The sequence below is a fragment of the Strigops habroptila genome, chromosome 6, assembly GCF_004027225.2.
Source record: "Strigops habroptila isolate Jane chromosome 6, bStrHab1.2.pri, whole genome shotgun sequence".
Taxonomy (NCBI): domain Eukaryota; kingdom Metazoa; phylum Chordata; class Aves; order Psittaciformes; family Psittacidae; genus Strigops; species Strigops habroptila.
This window is the reverse complement of record NC_044282.2, coordinates 76201098-76217728: the sequence shown is the minus strand read 5'-3', so window position 1 is coordinate 76217728 and position 16631 is coordinate 76201098. Positions and strand designations below refer to the sequence as shown.

At 45.9% G+C, this 16631-nt stretch overlaps 1 protein-coding gene across 4 annotated transcripts in view; it reads right to left on the bottom strand.

The window, feature by feature from the left end:
• The window catches only part of SLC24A3 (solute carrier family 24 member 3), a 172733-nt gene that overhangs the window by 68764 nt on the left and 87338 nt on the right, over positions 1-16631 (bottom strand). For all 4 annotated transcript variants that reach the window (XM_030489142.1, XM_030489140.1, XM_030489144.1 and 1 more), the window contains exons 3-4: positions 9711-9787; positions 225-299 (exon numbers count right to left, since the gene is read on the bottom strand). In XM_030489142.1, coding sequence (XP_030345002.1) covers positions 225-299; positions 9711-9787 — 152 coding nt within the window. The remainder of the gene's footprint in view (positions 1-224; positions 300-9710; positions 9788-16631) is intronic.

The window sequence follows — 16631 nt, the reverse complement described above, 5'->3', positions numbered from 1 at the left end:
AAGAAGGAGCCTCAGCCGAGTTTACCCACCAGTAGACTCCCAGACCATCTCCTGCGAGCAAGAACACGAAGCTGAGCCAGCGCACACATGCTGGGTTGAGCAACTAAACAAGAATTGGAGAATGCACTAAGACAACAGTAAATACACCATCATCACGTTCTGAGGCTCTTGAGAAGAATTGCTGCTAAAGGTTAAGTAACTGCTACATGTCTTCTAATACTTACTTCGCAAATCTTTTCCAATGAAGGGACAAAGAAATCATCGCAGACAATTGCCAAAGCATAAAACATATACACGGCCTGCAAAAGAAAAGAGAAAACCTTGAGTGCGGAGGTTGTGAAGCAGAACCGGACTGCAGCACCCCAACTCCTCCTGCTTTGTGGTGGTGTATGCTTTAACAAAAAAAATAAAATGGCCTTGCAAGAAGAATCCATGGGGGGCTCTGGGATTTAATAAGAAGATCATGAAGTATTTATCCAAAAGTTCCTACGAGCCATCAAAAGCTGCCAATATTTTATCATCATCATAAGGAATCCTTTTTTGTTTTAATTCTCTGGGTATTGCTAAGCCACACTTACATATTTTTGCCTCCCTTTTTCCCCCTGTTGCACAGCACAAGAGTTGTTTTATGACTGCACTGTGTGAAAATCTGAACCCTCGAGGAGTAGTTTTTGAAACGCTAAAGCTTTGAAAAAGGGGAAAGGAGCTTGCTTTCTGCGACTGAAGTGTCCTGCCATGTCATCTGGGATCCCAGTGATGACTCTTGCTAACACCACACAGGAACAACTTCCAAATGACTGATACCCGAGGGGGGACACAAGACTTGAAAGGACACTTGGTGAATCAACTCTTCAATTTCATGCAAAAAACATTTAATCTGTATTTCTGTATTATTAAACAGAAAGGCACTTCTGTATTTGCAAACAGAAGATGCTAAGGCCTGATGTCTGCCTCAATAGGCAAACGGCACAGCATGGCTTACATCCATGCAGCTGAGCTCTTGTCTTTCCCAGGGAGGACAACTGGTCCACACTGTCCAGCAGGAAGAATTTTTATCCCCTGACTTGACGCGTACCCTGACACCGGATGGGAAAATGCTCGTTGGCACAGGGGAAAAGCATGTCAGCTACCTGACAGAGTACACATCACAGCCAGGCTGGTGCCCATGTCCCTGCCCGCCCTAGTTTACTGCTGTAGACGTATCATCCCTTGCAGCACTCCTCAGTGTCAAGTATGCAGTGTACCTACTAGAGCTGGCATCCTCATAGGAACTAGAAAACAGCCTGTCTGAACATGCTGCCGAAAACCTGCCACAGACAGAGTCTATGTTACCACCTTGGGTCCAAATCTCAGTAGACTGCAGGATCAGCAAAGGTTTATTCATTGCTACGTACTTGTTAAAGCATGTGTGCATACAGAGGAGAGATCCTTAAATCTGAGGCATGCAAACAGAGGCAAGGCTCAGGACATCAACCTGTAACATTGCGCTGCAGCAGCTGAGCACAAACCAGCCTTGTCCAAAAAGAGTGGCCGCAAAAGGCCGCCCATGGTGCACGGATCATGTAAACCCCCCTCACGCTCGAAACATATATCTCCACAATATTTTGCTAGGTTTGCAATGCTTTAGTTGTGTCTGTTTAGTTTGTTTGTTTTAAAGATAGAGCTTCTCACCTGTATTGTGCCTGAAGGCAAAGAGCCCAAGAAAGCAGTCATTCTGGCATCCAGTCCCATACAGCAGGTAAGCATGCATCAACCCCTTTCTTTTTCACGGTGTCACTCACAGGCATTAAAACGTTATTCATCTTTCCGCTCTCAAAGTGAGACAAAACAACTTTAAAGATCAATGTAACACGTGCCATGTACCACTACAGAACTGTTTTTACAAGTAGTGCAGTTCAAGTGAATAAGTAGAGTGAAGTGGCCAATATTTGTAGAAAATCAGTCTTGATCCTATCAAAGCACAGAGGTGTTATCCCATCACCAGCAGAGTCTCCTGCTTTGCTTGTCTCTTCGGTTTACTGCTGAAGCTCAGCTGATGGGAGGAGACCAGAGTATTTTTTTTTTTTTTCTGGGGGAAAAGCAGCAATAAAAATGACATCTGGGGTTCTGTTCTTGTTTTAACTTTCCAGCAACAGGTTTCAACCCCCCAAGTCTCCCAAACCTTCAGATTCTATGATTCTGTGATTCTAACTTGCCAGAATTTCATTACAACTTTGCTGCAGAAGGCAGTGATTTCTGTGACAATCTCAGCTGTGAAAGCTTTCCAAGCTCAAAAATAATTCAAGAACATTTTTTTCAGGATTAGAGATGGGAATTTCATCACAATAGATGATTCTGACACCATCCTGAAGACCTGGTGCTAGCTTGTCACTTAGGACAGTTTCTGTGCTCCTTTATCACTACTCATAAACATAAATAAATATAATTTACACTTCATGAAACTCTTACACTGCAGAATGGCCCGGACGACCACAAACATCAGCACAATTCCAGGTCTACAGCTCTGCCGGGTGTAGCAGAGACCTTGATCTTGCAGAAGGAGCACTAGCTACTGACGTGGTACCAATAGTAACTGTATGAACAGAGACGAAGCTCACAAATGGCTCACAGACATTGTGCATCACAGGAAGAAGGATCAGAAAAAGCCCCAGAGAGTTATGTGGCCAAATCCCATTGAATACAGTGGATAGTGGGTGCCCAACTTCAGCCTGGATTTTTTGATCTGCTAATCATATTAATCTGCAGTGGGTCATGCCATCATTTTCCCTCCCCAAATACACAGTAATGCCTTTCAAGAACACTAATCTGTACATCATCATCCCTATAAATCGAGTGCATCTTCTACATTTGACATAATCCACAGTCACAGAGCACAGGGCATCATATGGCTGCTTAGGCTTCCTGCAATCCGCTGCCGTTGTGGCAGCCGAATCCTCCTGAAGGGGAGCAAGGCAATGGTGGTGGCGAGGAGACAACCACCTGAAAAAGCACATGCTCAGAAGCCAAACCATGTCACTTCAGCATCTGCCTCCACACGTGGCATGTGCATGGTCTCTGCCTCCTCTGTGTTCTCACTGTTTTTTCAGATCAGGCAGTTTCTGCACCGCACGCAGTGCTCCCCAGAAACATCCCCAGTCTGGATGGACATCACATCCATAGTTTTAGTTTAGGAAAATCCTTCTGAAAGCTTTTAAATGAGCATTCAAATGATGTGAAGGGTGGGTTTGCACTGTCTCCAGTGCAAACAAGAAGGCAAGGCACATCCATGTCCCGGTACCCACAGGCAGGTACAAAAGCTACTTCTCTGTTCTGATTTTTAGAGAGCACAACCACAGCCCAAAAAGGTGACAAGGGAATTTTCTTTTGTCCTCCCATCTGTAAGACCATGAGAAAAAAGATCAAGAGAAAAGGCCAAAAGGGACTGAAATGAGTAAGGAGTGAAAAAGCGAATGTGGAGAAGCTGCCTAACTTTCTCTAACCCTTCTGGAGGCAGTGGGGAAGGACACTCTGCTGTGTCTGCTGAAGGTGCTGAGCCAAAGCCTGCTGCAGGCAGCAACATCATGGTGGGCCACTTCAGCAAGTGTTAACACCAGGCTGGTAGAACAGATCAGGCTGGACCCACACTGACTTATATGCTGGAGCATTTATCTTCAATGACCTCAGTGTTATCACAAATCTGGTTTTGGCTGCGAGTCTTCCCCAGTTTTATTTAATTGGCTTGAGTGCAATACCATATAAAGTGTCAAAAGCTAAGGAGTATCTGGCTAGGAAACATCCTGGTTCACAAGCTAAAACACTGGCGACTACCCTAGTAAGTGAACACACGAAGACAATAACTGTTACTTCCTTGAATGTTGTTTGGGGTTTTTTGGTGGGGCTTCTTTCATTTGAAACAAACACAACAAAACCAGGTTTAGAGTTTGGGCCAGCAGGAACACAACCAAGAAATGTAATTTTATGTCATCAGACTTGTAAAGATGAAGCCCAGTGCAGGCTGGTTTATGTGGAAAGAAGGAAGACAGCGAGTGTCCCTTCCAACCCAAACTGTTCTATGATGCTGTGATTCTATGACCAGGGCAAGCAGGTCTGTTCTGGATGTCAGATGCGGAGAATGCACACAGCATGGCTCCAATGTTCTGATTAGGTGGTACCTGCTTCCACCTAAGTTAATGTGAGAATCCAACAGAGACACGTTGCTTCTCCTTTGGCACACGCTGGCCTGTCCTCACAGGACCATGGGAGCAGCAGGTTTAGCACATTTCAGCAGCACACGTGAAACAGCCACTGGGGATGCAGGCAGCAGCTGGGAAATGTGGATGTACTAGGGGCAGAGCTGGGGACATGTGTAACTGCAACAGGGGACAACGCCATGGACCAAACACAAAACACAAGTCACAGCCCCAGCATCATTTAGTTGTGTTTGGCTCAAAGATATGGATTTCTTTACAGAGGCAACCTACTGAAAATACTCTCTTCTTCCCCAGAAGGACATTAAAAAATTATGAAACCATAATGGCCATGCACAAAAGGATTACAAATCCCAGATTAAGTATTACATTAGGATTGATTTTAAAATTATGGTTCTAACAAACAAGCATCAGAGAAGTAATTGTAATCTCTGCGTGAAAGGATTAAGTATCTCACTCGAAATACACATTCCATTGCACTGAACATAAATGGTAATTTTTCATGTTTGTCCAGCGGTTCTTTGAGTTTCCTGTGCCAATCTTCATACTCAGATTAAAACTTGCTTTACTGAGCAAAAGCAAGAAGCTTTTCACAAGAAAGCTTAACACTGTAGGAGCCAGCAATTCCCACAGCCCTGCCTTCTTCCCAGGAGAGCCAGGAAAGGAAGAGGTGACCGTACCGGCTGCTCCCACCACAGAGGAACACAAGTCAAGGGCCATCACCAACAACACTGTAACCAGGCATGGGGCTTTCCAACTGCATTACAAAAACACCTAAACCTCCATCATTGAAAAGAAATGAAAAACCCTGAACAACCAAACAAGGAACCCACAGAGTCCAAGCTCGCTGGGAGCAGCAGGCTATGCGCTCAGTAGTAAGCTGTCTGTATGGTGTGGCATCACTAAAGCAAGCACTGGAAAACCATCACCCTAATGAGACAGCTCTGCGCAGCAGAAACGAGATGTGGCTGGTCTGTAACTCCGTGCAGTAACAAAGGCAGGATGCATCCAGCACAACCTGCCTTTCCTGACGGGCTCGCACAAGGCAGGCAGGTGCTCCCCTGGAGCATCCCGTTCCCGTGGCTACATGGGATGATGGCAAATGAGGCGCATGAGGGACCACTGAGAGAGGGATCGCAACATGTGGACCCTGCTCCTTCACCCTGCTCTGCGTGTGCTGCCCTGCTCTGCCTGGGGAGAAGCTCGATCTCAGCCGTGTCCTGGACACTGCACTGTGGATTTGCCTGGAGAAAGCTGGGAAGATGGGAACCAACACTGTACTGTCAAAGACCAGGATAACAGAGCAGCAACAGGGCAGGGAGGAAAAACTGCCCATCCACTGGGCTCTCCCACACAAACACGCAGCAATTCCCAAACCTCCCTTCCTCTGCCATCAGCAAAACCCTTACAAATCACTCAGCAAAGCAATTGCCCTCCCGTGCCTTGTAGAGGTGACAGTGCCTATGGCCCAGTGTCTGTGGGCATGGCAGGGCTGGGGATCTGCACAGAAGCCAGGAACACAGCTGCTGGGACCAGTGAAATGCTACGAAAACACCGGCACACCATGTTCTGAACAATGTCAAGACTGCAAAGGGAAGCTCTTGGGCGGTGGGGAGCTCCCAGATTGCAGGCTGTGCTCTGGAGCCCTTTGCAATGTACAGCACCAGACACTCAAAACTCCAGACCCTCTCTCCCTCCAACCTGAACAGCCCAAACCAGCAACCTGGTGGGGATGTTACTGCCCATAGCAGCATGCCCTCATCTCAGACAGGACATGGAAATGATTAATAGCAGTGAAGCAATCAGCTGATCAGCTCTAAAGAAGTATCCAGCGGGAAATTAAACACTGTGGCTCCAAACCTGTAGTATGTTTTAGTGGCCAACTTTTCCTTTAAACGGATGTATTTTCAGCTCAAACCTAAAACTATTACTAAACTGCTTCTGCCCAGTTTTTCCTAGATTTTGAAGTGTTTAGGGATTTACTTCCATCTTCATGAAGCATCAGATTATGTTAAGTAATTCTGCACTGCTCCACCATGGGATCTGCTGGAGTCCTTGTGTTTTCACTTTATTAAACAACAAGGAGAAGATGCCTTGGGAATCCCCTGAGAGGCTGTCTACTGCATACCCCCAGGGCCCCAGTTTATAGCATTTGCTCCCTGGTTCTGTTGAACCAGCTTTACCCTGATGTCTATCAGAAATAAACACAGGAGTATGGGCAAAGAGGGAGAGGAGAAAGAACCAGTTTTTACTGAAATGAAAAAACACAGTTGAAGAGGAGGTCAATAAACATGAGAAGCATGATCATGACCTGCTAATCATCACTCCATTGTTCTCCCTACCACTACAAAGGCCCTTTTACAATCCAGCTTCTTCAAACCCAAGAAGAAATGTCGCTGCATATGTGTCTGTATCCTCCCCCACAAAGTGCATTTCTGCGTGTGCTCTGATTCGATCACACATTTGGTAACTGTATTGCTGGAAGGTGAAAAACACAACTAGAGGTTTATCACCCCAATATGACGACAACCCCTTTCAAGCCAGACTAAAGAGGCAGGTTGCTAAATGCTGACTGTTTGTTTTCTCCAAGTATCAGGGTTTTCTTTGACAATGGGTTACAGTTTGCTACTGCAAAGGCAAAGGATTTGTCATTGCTGTTTCTGTTTTCCACTCCACGCAAAGGGCTGGACCAGGGCCACAGAGAGTGATGCTTGGGGGAGCTTCCCTTGGGATTCACAGAGCTGACAGCTCAGGACAGAAAGACACTGGGAAACTTCTCAGCTGATGCCGGCCGCCTTGGACCCGTGCACCTTGTGACAGCTTCTGACAGCCGAGGGGTTGTCCCCAGGTGCCACAGTGCTGGAAAGGGTGAATCCAGCTGAGTCCTGCACCTTGGGGACTGGAGCATGGTCAGTAAATATTCTTGATCAATAAAACTGACAGGGAGAATGATGGAGAACCGATGGACTGAGGAGTCCATCTTGCTGCTTGCTAGAGGGGAAGAAACTGGAGATATGTTTCTGTTGGGATAGCAGATGCTTTCATCTAGTTCTCATTAAAACCAGATTTTGCTTTTTACTCTGAAGTAGACATTTCATCTTGAAACTTCAGCCCTCCAAACCCCATTTTGAGATATGTCAAAAGTATGTTCACCTTATTCAGAACTGAAAAAAAGCCTGTAGAAAACCAAACTATCTTGAGAGCAATTATGAAGCCCAAATCTACTTTAAAGTAGACTGGAAAATAACCCAAATCCTAGTTTATGTAGTCAACTGTATGAGAATACTGTGTGATTTCATTGTTACCACTCACAAAAAATTACAGCCCAGGTCTTGTCTCTTTTAAATAGCCTGAAAAAACACATTCAGAGGTTTGGATCACATAGAGATTGAGGATTTTAGCAGCTCATTTCTAGTCTCATTCTAAATTTATTCCTGTAATTCAAGACATTTTTAAAAAATAATTTTTGCGTTAAAATCTAAGAAACATGTGATTACAAGGTAGCAATGTGTTGCTATAATCACCCTCTTTTGCCTGGAGTGGCTGCACAGGAGCCTGCTAGCTGCTTTTCAAGCAGAGAGATGGATTTAACTGTGCACAGTTAATTCCTCCTTAGCTCTCCCAACACTTCTTTGTATTAGCTGCAGTACAGTTACGCAGGTGCCAACCAGTATTCCTCAAGAGTACATGATGGTCACACACTTCCCGTATGGATGAAGAGCAGTTCATAGAGCTCCTCAAGATAATCGATGACCAACAACGACCTTTTCCTGCAGAAACACAAAAGCTGCTGGAGGCACAGAGCACTGGCTGGCAGGAAAAGAAGTGATCAGCACTCGGGATGCAAACAGGCACTGGATGAGATGTGCATCAAGACAAGTGTGATCCTCTGATCAGATCCTCTGAAGGTCTCTTCACCAGCTGCAGAGAGGCTCTGGGTGACTTGCTGCTGCACTATACTCCCTTGAGAGAGCAAGGGGTTTAGATGAATTTTGGGGAGTATTCTTCTGGGTGCTAAAAGATCCAGCTTGGGCCCAGCACTCCCCTTCCAAAACATCTCCGCACTCAATGTTCCCATGGAAACTCGGGAGCCTTGAGCTTGCCAGACGCAGTCAACTGCGATGTTACCCAACAAATTGTCACAGCCATTTAGCCAAAATGAAACCATAACACAGAGCACTAGCAATGCAACATGCAATACCATCTCTTATACTTAAATCATGAATCATTGCACATTGTTAATGGTGACTGCTCATTTAAGCTGACTAAAAATTATTAAATGCTTTTAAATGTTCAATAGAAGTAGGTAATTTCTTGGCTGTGTAAGAAAGCCTCTTCTCCCTCCCAAGCACCAACCTGGCAGTTCTTCAATGAAGACAATGTTAAAAAAGAAAAGAACTGTCTTCATCCACCTAACAAAGGTCGAGGAATGGATTTGAAAGGACAACGCTTCCCGCTGCGAGAGTACTGCAGCTGCTGAACACAAGGCCCACTAACACTGGCCAAGTGTCTATGGACTGACAGACCAGGGTTATTTAAGTAAATTTATCTTCAGTATCTTTAATTTTGGCTTTGCCCAAGCACACCACTTACACTGACTTGTTTGGGGCAGAAATCACAAAACTCCTAGCCCAAAATTGCACAGATTTCTGGTATTAGTAAGGTCTTTAAAATATCAGCTATTAAAGTCTTCTTGGCACATATTTGAACTTTGAGGCAAATCCTCTGCCTGCTTGATGTCCTCCAGAATTCCCAAGAGGATCCAGGACACATATCCGCTGCAGCTAATAAATGAGAAGTTATGATCTTTAATATAGTCAGGAAGAAAAACTCTCTTTAGCAATCCTACCACTCTGGGGAATTCTGGAGACCCAAATTATTATTATGTTTTTAAATTAATCCAGTCAATAATCTTTTTAAACAGAAAAACCTTCTCTCATTCCCCATCCCTGGCAGTGTTCAAGGCCAGGCTGGACAGTGCTTGGAACAACCTGGTCTACTGGAAGTGTCCCTGCCCGTGGCAGGGGGTTGGAACTGGAGGAGCTTTAAGGTCCCTTCCACGCCAACCCATTCTGTGATTCTATGATAATTTCTTTCTCCTACAGCTATGTCATAAGGGGTGCCACACGGATTTCTGGGGGAAATTTATGGTAACAAGGCTTATTTTTGAAGCCAATTACATGAATGTCCTCCCTCAACCTTCCAACCCTGCAGCATCCTTGTGCTTGGGGTCATGGAAGGCAGGGGACCTCAGGTGGCTGCCAGCCTCAGCAAAGCTGGTCTGGCTGAAGTAACTCACAGGAGTTTATTCACTTGATAGCATGTGTTGTGCTCACGGGCTGCACTGGGGCTTTTTAAAGGGGTTTATGTAAAACTGAGCTATGTTATAGTCAGTGTAGTTACTGAAACTCGCTCTCAACCACGACTGAGAGCAGAGTGGGCAGGAGCGGCACCAGCCTGCGGTGGGCACAGTGAGCCCTGTCCACACAGACACGAGAAGAAATGCAAAGTCACAAAACTTACACAAAGGACGTGCAGGACCACAGCTCCGTGTCTCCTGTCCTCGTTTGTGAAGATGTCATTGGGGAATTCATGGAGAGCTGTAAAAGCGGGGGGAAAGGGAAAGCTCAGATGTTTAATCAGCTACTCAAAATCACCGCGCGTGCTGTTAAGTAACACCATGAAAAACTGCCTGAGCCCTTCTACTGAGCAGTAGTCCTATGACTACCACACCAGAGGCTCTCTGTTTTGCTCCCCTGTTAGTTCTGCTTAACTTGTCCTCTGGCAACTACAGCCTTTTCCCAAAAGTTAATTTGCTTTTGTGGCAACCACAACGTTATGTACCCAAATGCCTTGGGGAAGGCAGGTAAATCCCAAGAGCATAGCATTGCTCTCTCCTGAAAATGTTCCAAGGAAACAGCTTTGTACAGAGTAGGTGGTGATGGGTCACTCTCATTTCTGACTTACGATTTTGTACCCAAACTGGATGGGTGCAAGCCTCCCCTCAAGCTGGTGGCACTGCCTGCCCATAGGAAGGGCACAGGTAACATGTACCCATGTCCAGATGGGCAACGACTTCCCTCGAGTGCCCTTCCCAACAGCAGGCTCTTGTAGCAAACCACCTCCCAGCTGGGTTCATTCCTTACCCTGCCTGGTGTCTCTCACTGAACTTGAAACAGCGTCAAGGTACAAGACTTCCCTGCACAGGAAACGCTCCAAGGACAACTGGCTGTGGCAGACAGAGTGCGTGGAGGGGGACACAACTCAGCACAGGGCCAGATTTGGAAATTCCAGATCAAAACAAATCCTTTCTCTGCCTCCAGACTTCACTCTGTCTCCTCAGAGGCATTCTCAAGACAAATAAGACATCTGATGTATGGCACCAGTGATGCAAAGAAAGTTCTGACAAAGACATCAAATACCAAAAACCCCAAGGGTGCAACTCTTTGGAGTTGCAAAGATTTCCATTGGGAAGGGCTAGTGCTACTGCAAAGCCCTGCAAGCTGTAACCCTATGTCCAAAGGCCAGCTGGAATCCTCCTGACAGCAGCAGTTGAACAGGGCAATGTATGTCTGAAACAAGTATCCTGTGAAGGTGCATGACATGTGGCCATAGGAACGGGTGACAATTCCACCTTCCTCCGAGGGCTGGCAGCTGGTCTGTGTGAAACGGCTTCAGCCAGAGATCCACAGCTCCTGCCCACACCAACTCAAGGACAGCACCCGAGGCGTCCCTCCGCACAGCCTGTTCCATGTCCCCAACAGCAGCTTTTTACCTGCAGCAAACTCAAAGGCAAAGTCGTTACCGCTCAGGATGAAGGATAAACACCTTTACTCTCCAGTGAGGCTGTGGGACCCAGGCAGACTCTGTGGTCTAGTCAGCTTCAGAAAGAGCATCCGTTAGTAGAAGCGAACCATGAAGAAACTTCATGTGAAACATAATTATTTCAAATAATGATATGATAGAGCAAGTTAAAAATCAGCAACTCAAACTGATTCGTTTGCCGTTTCTCTCAGTAAAGCTGCCCACTGGAAGGGAAAGTAGAAAAGCAAATCCTGTTTCTGACCTCGCTGATCTCATGATCACGGTCTCCTCAGGGCTCTGCAACACCTTGCTGCAGCCCAGCTCATGCAAAGGAAAAATAGAAGGCATTCTATGTGGTCAAAAGGTGACATGCTAAAGATGGTCAGAAGGTGACATGCTAAAGATGGTAATCCCCTCCAATTCCTTCCACCGTCTGCAATTACAAGGTGGCAAGTTTTGCAAACAGGCAGAAGTACTTCCACTGCGCAGCATGTTATAAAATGGTGGATTTCATTCTCCAGGGATGCTGTGGCAGGCAGCAAAGTAGGAAAGGCCCAAAAGGAGATCCTCCATGGACTGTCTGTCAGTGATATTAAGTATGGCAACCTAAATGCAAACTGCGATTTCTGTAAATCCTGTCTTCAGTAGTCAGCAAGGGTGGGCACAGGTAGGAGAACTGATTTTTACAGGCTCTGTAGCTTACACTTCTCCCTAAGCATCCCCTACCAGCCATTTCCAGAAGCAGGATGCTGGGCTAGGTGGCTGATTGGGCAGTTTTCTAAACAATCAGGAGAGAAGAAAGGGACATTTTGACATTTGCAGCGAGAGGTGATGGAAGCAGAGCCATGACCTGCTGGTTGCTCAAACATTCACGCTTCTGCTCCCTTCCTCCCTACAGCAGAGAAAAGCACCAGCTCCAGAGCAATGCTTTTACACACCAAGAGGTTTGCACTCCCCCTTGGCTTCATCATGCAGTTTAAATCCAACAGAGTCATAAAGCCTTAGAAATGACACGCTAACGTGGGACAGATGATGGCCACTGTGCCAATCCAGAAAACAGCTCAGTAATTCTGTTTGCCCAATGTGCTTTCATGAAGAGCAATATATTTTTGTTGGATTAGCAGTTCTTTCCTAAGTCAAGTAATCAGCGGAACAGTTGAAAAGAGCATGAATACAGATGGGTAACTCTTATTGCAAATATGGTGTTGCAAGTCATTTAAAGACAATTTACTTCCATTTACTCAAATGCTTTATTACTGTTTTGGATGTTAACTGGATTATAAAGCACCTAAAGCCAGTCTGCAATTAGGTTGCACAGGAATGGCTTGTGGGTATAAACTAAAAAGCAAGTGTGAAGATGACGTTCTGGCATTCCAAGTGCTGCTAGTAATTCTAGAGTTTAATTGCTCAGTAGCAACGAAAATAATGGCTTTCTCCTACTGGTCACTTCTGCACATTCAGCCTTGAGCTGGAAAAAACTCAAGCTGTATTCTTCCTGGCTTTCACATCATTATCATTAATAAAGCTTCAGCAATTTGAATTTAATTAGCAATTCCATAGATGGTTAAATGGAAAACTGGCCCAGCTCACTCTCACAGCTTTGCTGCTTGTGAATCAATAACTGAGCAAAAGGTGGCTATGTCTTAATTCTGCAACTAATACAAGCAACAGATCTACCCAGGCACTGTGCCTGAGGGGGAAAATGTTCTTTTTCACATAGTGGTCTTTTGATCAAAGACTCAGGTTAATACTGTGAGTTGCATTCCTACCCACTGGTAAACATTATAACAAGTCCTAACAAACCAGTCTTAACAAACCCTAACCAGTGCTACTAGAGCACTACAGATGCCACCTTTAAAATGAATCTGTAATGAAATACCACCAGCAATACCCTTGAACATGTGATAAACCAAGGTTGGATGGGGCTTGGAGCAACCTGGTGTAGTGGAAGGTGTCCCTGCCCATGGCAGGGAGTTGGAACTGGATGAGCTTTAAGGTCTCTTCCAAGCCAAACAAGCCTGTGATTCTGTAATTAAAAGCGCGCAAGAAAAAAACCCACAATATAAAACCAGAACAAGCTTGTCACTACTGGCAGAGGTGGGGAATCCTACCATCCATTCTGCGTAGAGCAGAAACACCGAATCCCCCTCAACTTCAGGTTCTCACCCCCACTCTGTAATGAAATGCACCTTCAGATTTGAGAAACATCTCAGGTGTCTGAGGCTTGCTCTGCCCAGCACTGCATTCTCTGCGACACCATCTGAACAAAAATGCTTGCAGTGTCTTACACTTGAATCTATGCAATTACAAAATAATGTATGCAAATTTGAAATCTGCTGCATTTTTATTAGACGCATCAGGTGCAGATGAGTACAGATAAGAGGAGAGCTTTGCAAAACACAGGAGCTCCTTTCTAAGAAGAAATAAAGGGTGTTGCTGGAACACCACTCAACAACAGCTGCCCTATTTAGCTAGTATAAAAGCTCATACAGTTATTTTGCTTAAAACAGTCCACAGCTTTTGTACAGAAAATAGGGGCATATTTTGCCAGGCTTATTTTGATTGCACCAGGAAAAAAACCACTGCCCTGTCAATGAACCTGAACTCAAAGAATTAAAGTTTTCTGCCCGATTGATTCACTCTCCTCCTGCAGATGCTGTAGGTATTTGGTCTGCAAACTGCAGAAGGGCAGGATATTCACATGCACGCAGCACCTCTATGGATATTCCCTGTGTGGGTATCAGGTACAATGCCAGCTGCCAAGACCAGAGCTGTGCCCCTGCAGCAGCACTGCAGCATCCCGCACTGACAGCATTCCTACCGCAGGCATGTGAATTCCAGCCTTCAGATGGACGCAACTCAGTCTGAGTTTTCAGTTGATGCGAGGTACATTCGCAGGAGTGTACAGCTCCACACAATGTGGGGGTTTTTGGGTGCAGCTCAATCTTGTATTGGCAACTTGTAAAATTACTAGTGAATATTAGAATTATTAGAATTTGGAAGTAACAGGAAGTGAATGACTATCAGCAAGGTATGGATGTAAAGAAGGCTAAATAAAGGAGGAGATCGGCAATAGATGTGAAAAGCTGTGCTCTTTTGCATTAGCCAAGGACCTGACAGCAAGACCTCAGGTGTTCAGACAGGAATCACAGAATCAACCAGGTTGGAAAAGACCATCAGGTCCAACCATTGCCCAGCACTGCCAAGGCCACCACTAACCCATTGCACTGAGGGCCTCGTCTACATGGTGTGTGAACACTTCCAGGGACGGTGACTCCAGCACTGCCCTGGGCAGCCTGTTCCAATGCCTGAGCACCCTCTGGGGAAGGAATTGTTCCTAATCTCCAGTCTAAGCATTGCTACTGTACAGACAGAGGAGCCTACTCCTTCCAAGCGCAGGGTGCACAGCATCACCTGCAGCCCACGGCAGCTGTGGAGCTGCTGCTGCTGGCTCCCACGGGAGCATCCACAGGGCACCGCAGCGCATGCTCCTTGCACCAGATCTGGAGGAGAATCTGTATCCATGCTCAACAGGGAAAAGTTATTTTAGTCATAATACAGTGAGTTGGAATAAATTCTTGTCTTTTTATTCTCAATCAGTGTGCGATTCATTAAAATTGGAACCCTGTTCAGTCTTAGCTTTAGCTGACTTACAAAATGATCCACATTACCACTCAGAGGATTTGCCAGTGCAATACGAATTTGCCCCTGTTCTGCACTGTCAAGCTACTCTAGGCAGTTCATGCATTGTGCCAAGGACAGATGTACAGAGAAGATGCTGCTGTATCATTTTTCTGGACAGCAGCAGGGAGTGCTACCCTTTCAAAACTCTTTTCCCTGCCACTCCTTCCCCTCTCCCATTTAATGTTTCCACCTTTCCAAAAGGATTCTTTAAAAAACCCCAACAAAATGACACTGTACTGGATCAATAGTTCTCAGAGCTGCAACATCTACTCATTTTTTAAAAAAGTCTTTATATTGCTAGCAGCATACCTAGTGTAGGGACAAGAAAACCCTTGGGAAATCTGCCACCGCTTTCACAGCAGGAAGAAGCGACGATGTTCAGCCTCGGCAATGAATTACTAGCAAATAAAACTATCAGAAATCTAAAAACTCGGTTCATTTTCTCAGGCTGTCCCCACAATTCTTTCATGGCCAGAGGTAAGTCACATCAGTACCAGGCACCACAATCCCAAAGCATCCAATACCAGTGGGAGAGGCACAGCTTGTATTTGTATACAGCTTTCCAGGATAATTACTCTGCCCAATGGCCTCTGTTTGGCCCCTGTTTTGCCCTTGTTTCCAAAGAAGTGGGCTGAAAGGCCCCATCACAGAATAGAAGATAAGGCTACAGAAAGGCACAACTTGAAAACATTACATGAGTGGGCTGGATTAGAAACCAGGACTTTGATACGCGACTCTAACATTTAGGGACTGTTGGTCCTCAAAATATAAATGCTACTTCAGCTGCCATTAAAAGTCCTGGGGACAACTATACTCCTGCAGCTGGAAAAACACAGGGACATGTGGCTGTTCCAAGCAGCTGGGTGCCAGCTCTTGTCTAAGCCCAGATGACAGAGAGTTTTCTTCCTGTGCCTGGCTTGAGGTGCTCGGAGTGTGCCAGCTCACAACAGGAAAGCAAACACATCATTAGCAACAACCACAACGGGAACAGAGAACTCGAGGGAATGTCATTCTGCAACTGCACAGGCGCACTCCTTGCTGTAGCTTCTGTTGTGCTGGTCCTCCTGTCCTGGGAGGGAACGCAGCTGCGAATGCGCAGAGAGCAGCAAGAGGAGCAGCCATGAGGATGGACAGGCCACCAAACATGGAATGCTGGAATAGAGACCTGAAAAAGGAGCATTGGAGCAAGGGTCTCGGACACTGCAGGCAAGGAGAAGGAGAAAAGAGAGAGAGGGCCATGGGAAGCAGGTCCACAGCCACAGCCGCCCTTCACACAGCACACGAGCAGCTCAACATCAGAGTGCTGTAGATCCGAATTTTCCAAGGCTTCACAAAGCAAACCAACAGCCAGTAGAAGAAAAGAAGTCCATCAAACGCTAGTAACATAATGATTGGTCCTGTGGCTCAGGAAGTCCCTGAGCAGCAAACAGCTGCAGCTGGAGAAAGAGCACCAGGAACTGACCCACATGTTTGCTCAACAGAATCAGACTGACTTGGGTTGGAAGGAACCTAAAAGCTCATCCAGCTCCAACCCCCTGCCACGGGCAGGGACACCTTCCACTAGAGCAGGTTGCTCCAAGCCCCTGTGTCCAACCTGCCCTTGAAACTGCCAGGGATGGGGCAGCCACAGCTTCTCTGGGAAAAGTCTGTGCCAGCGCCTCAGCACCCTCACAGGGAAGAGCTTCTGCCTCAGAGCTCATCTCAATCTCCCCTCTGGCAGGTTAAAGCCATTCCCCCTTGGCCTGTCCCTACAGGCCCTTATCAAAAGCCAACAGGTTTCTTTGACTTCTACTATTGCCATCTATGAGGAAAAGATATTAGATGTGACCTGAAAACTCCTTTTCTGAATCAATGCCAACAGCTTTTTACACAGGGAAATAAAAATATATCTTGAAACCATTAGTTACCTTCCCCCCCCCACCCTCCCAACCTCAAATTCATTATTTTAAACTCAAG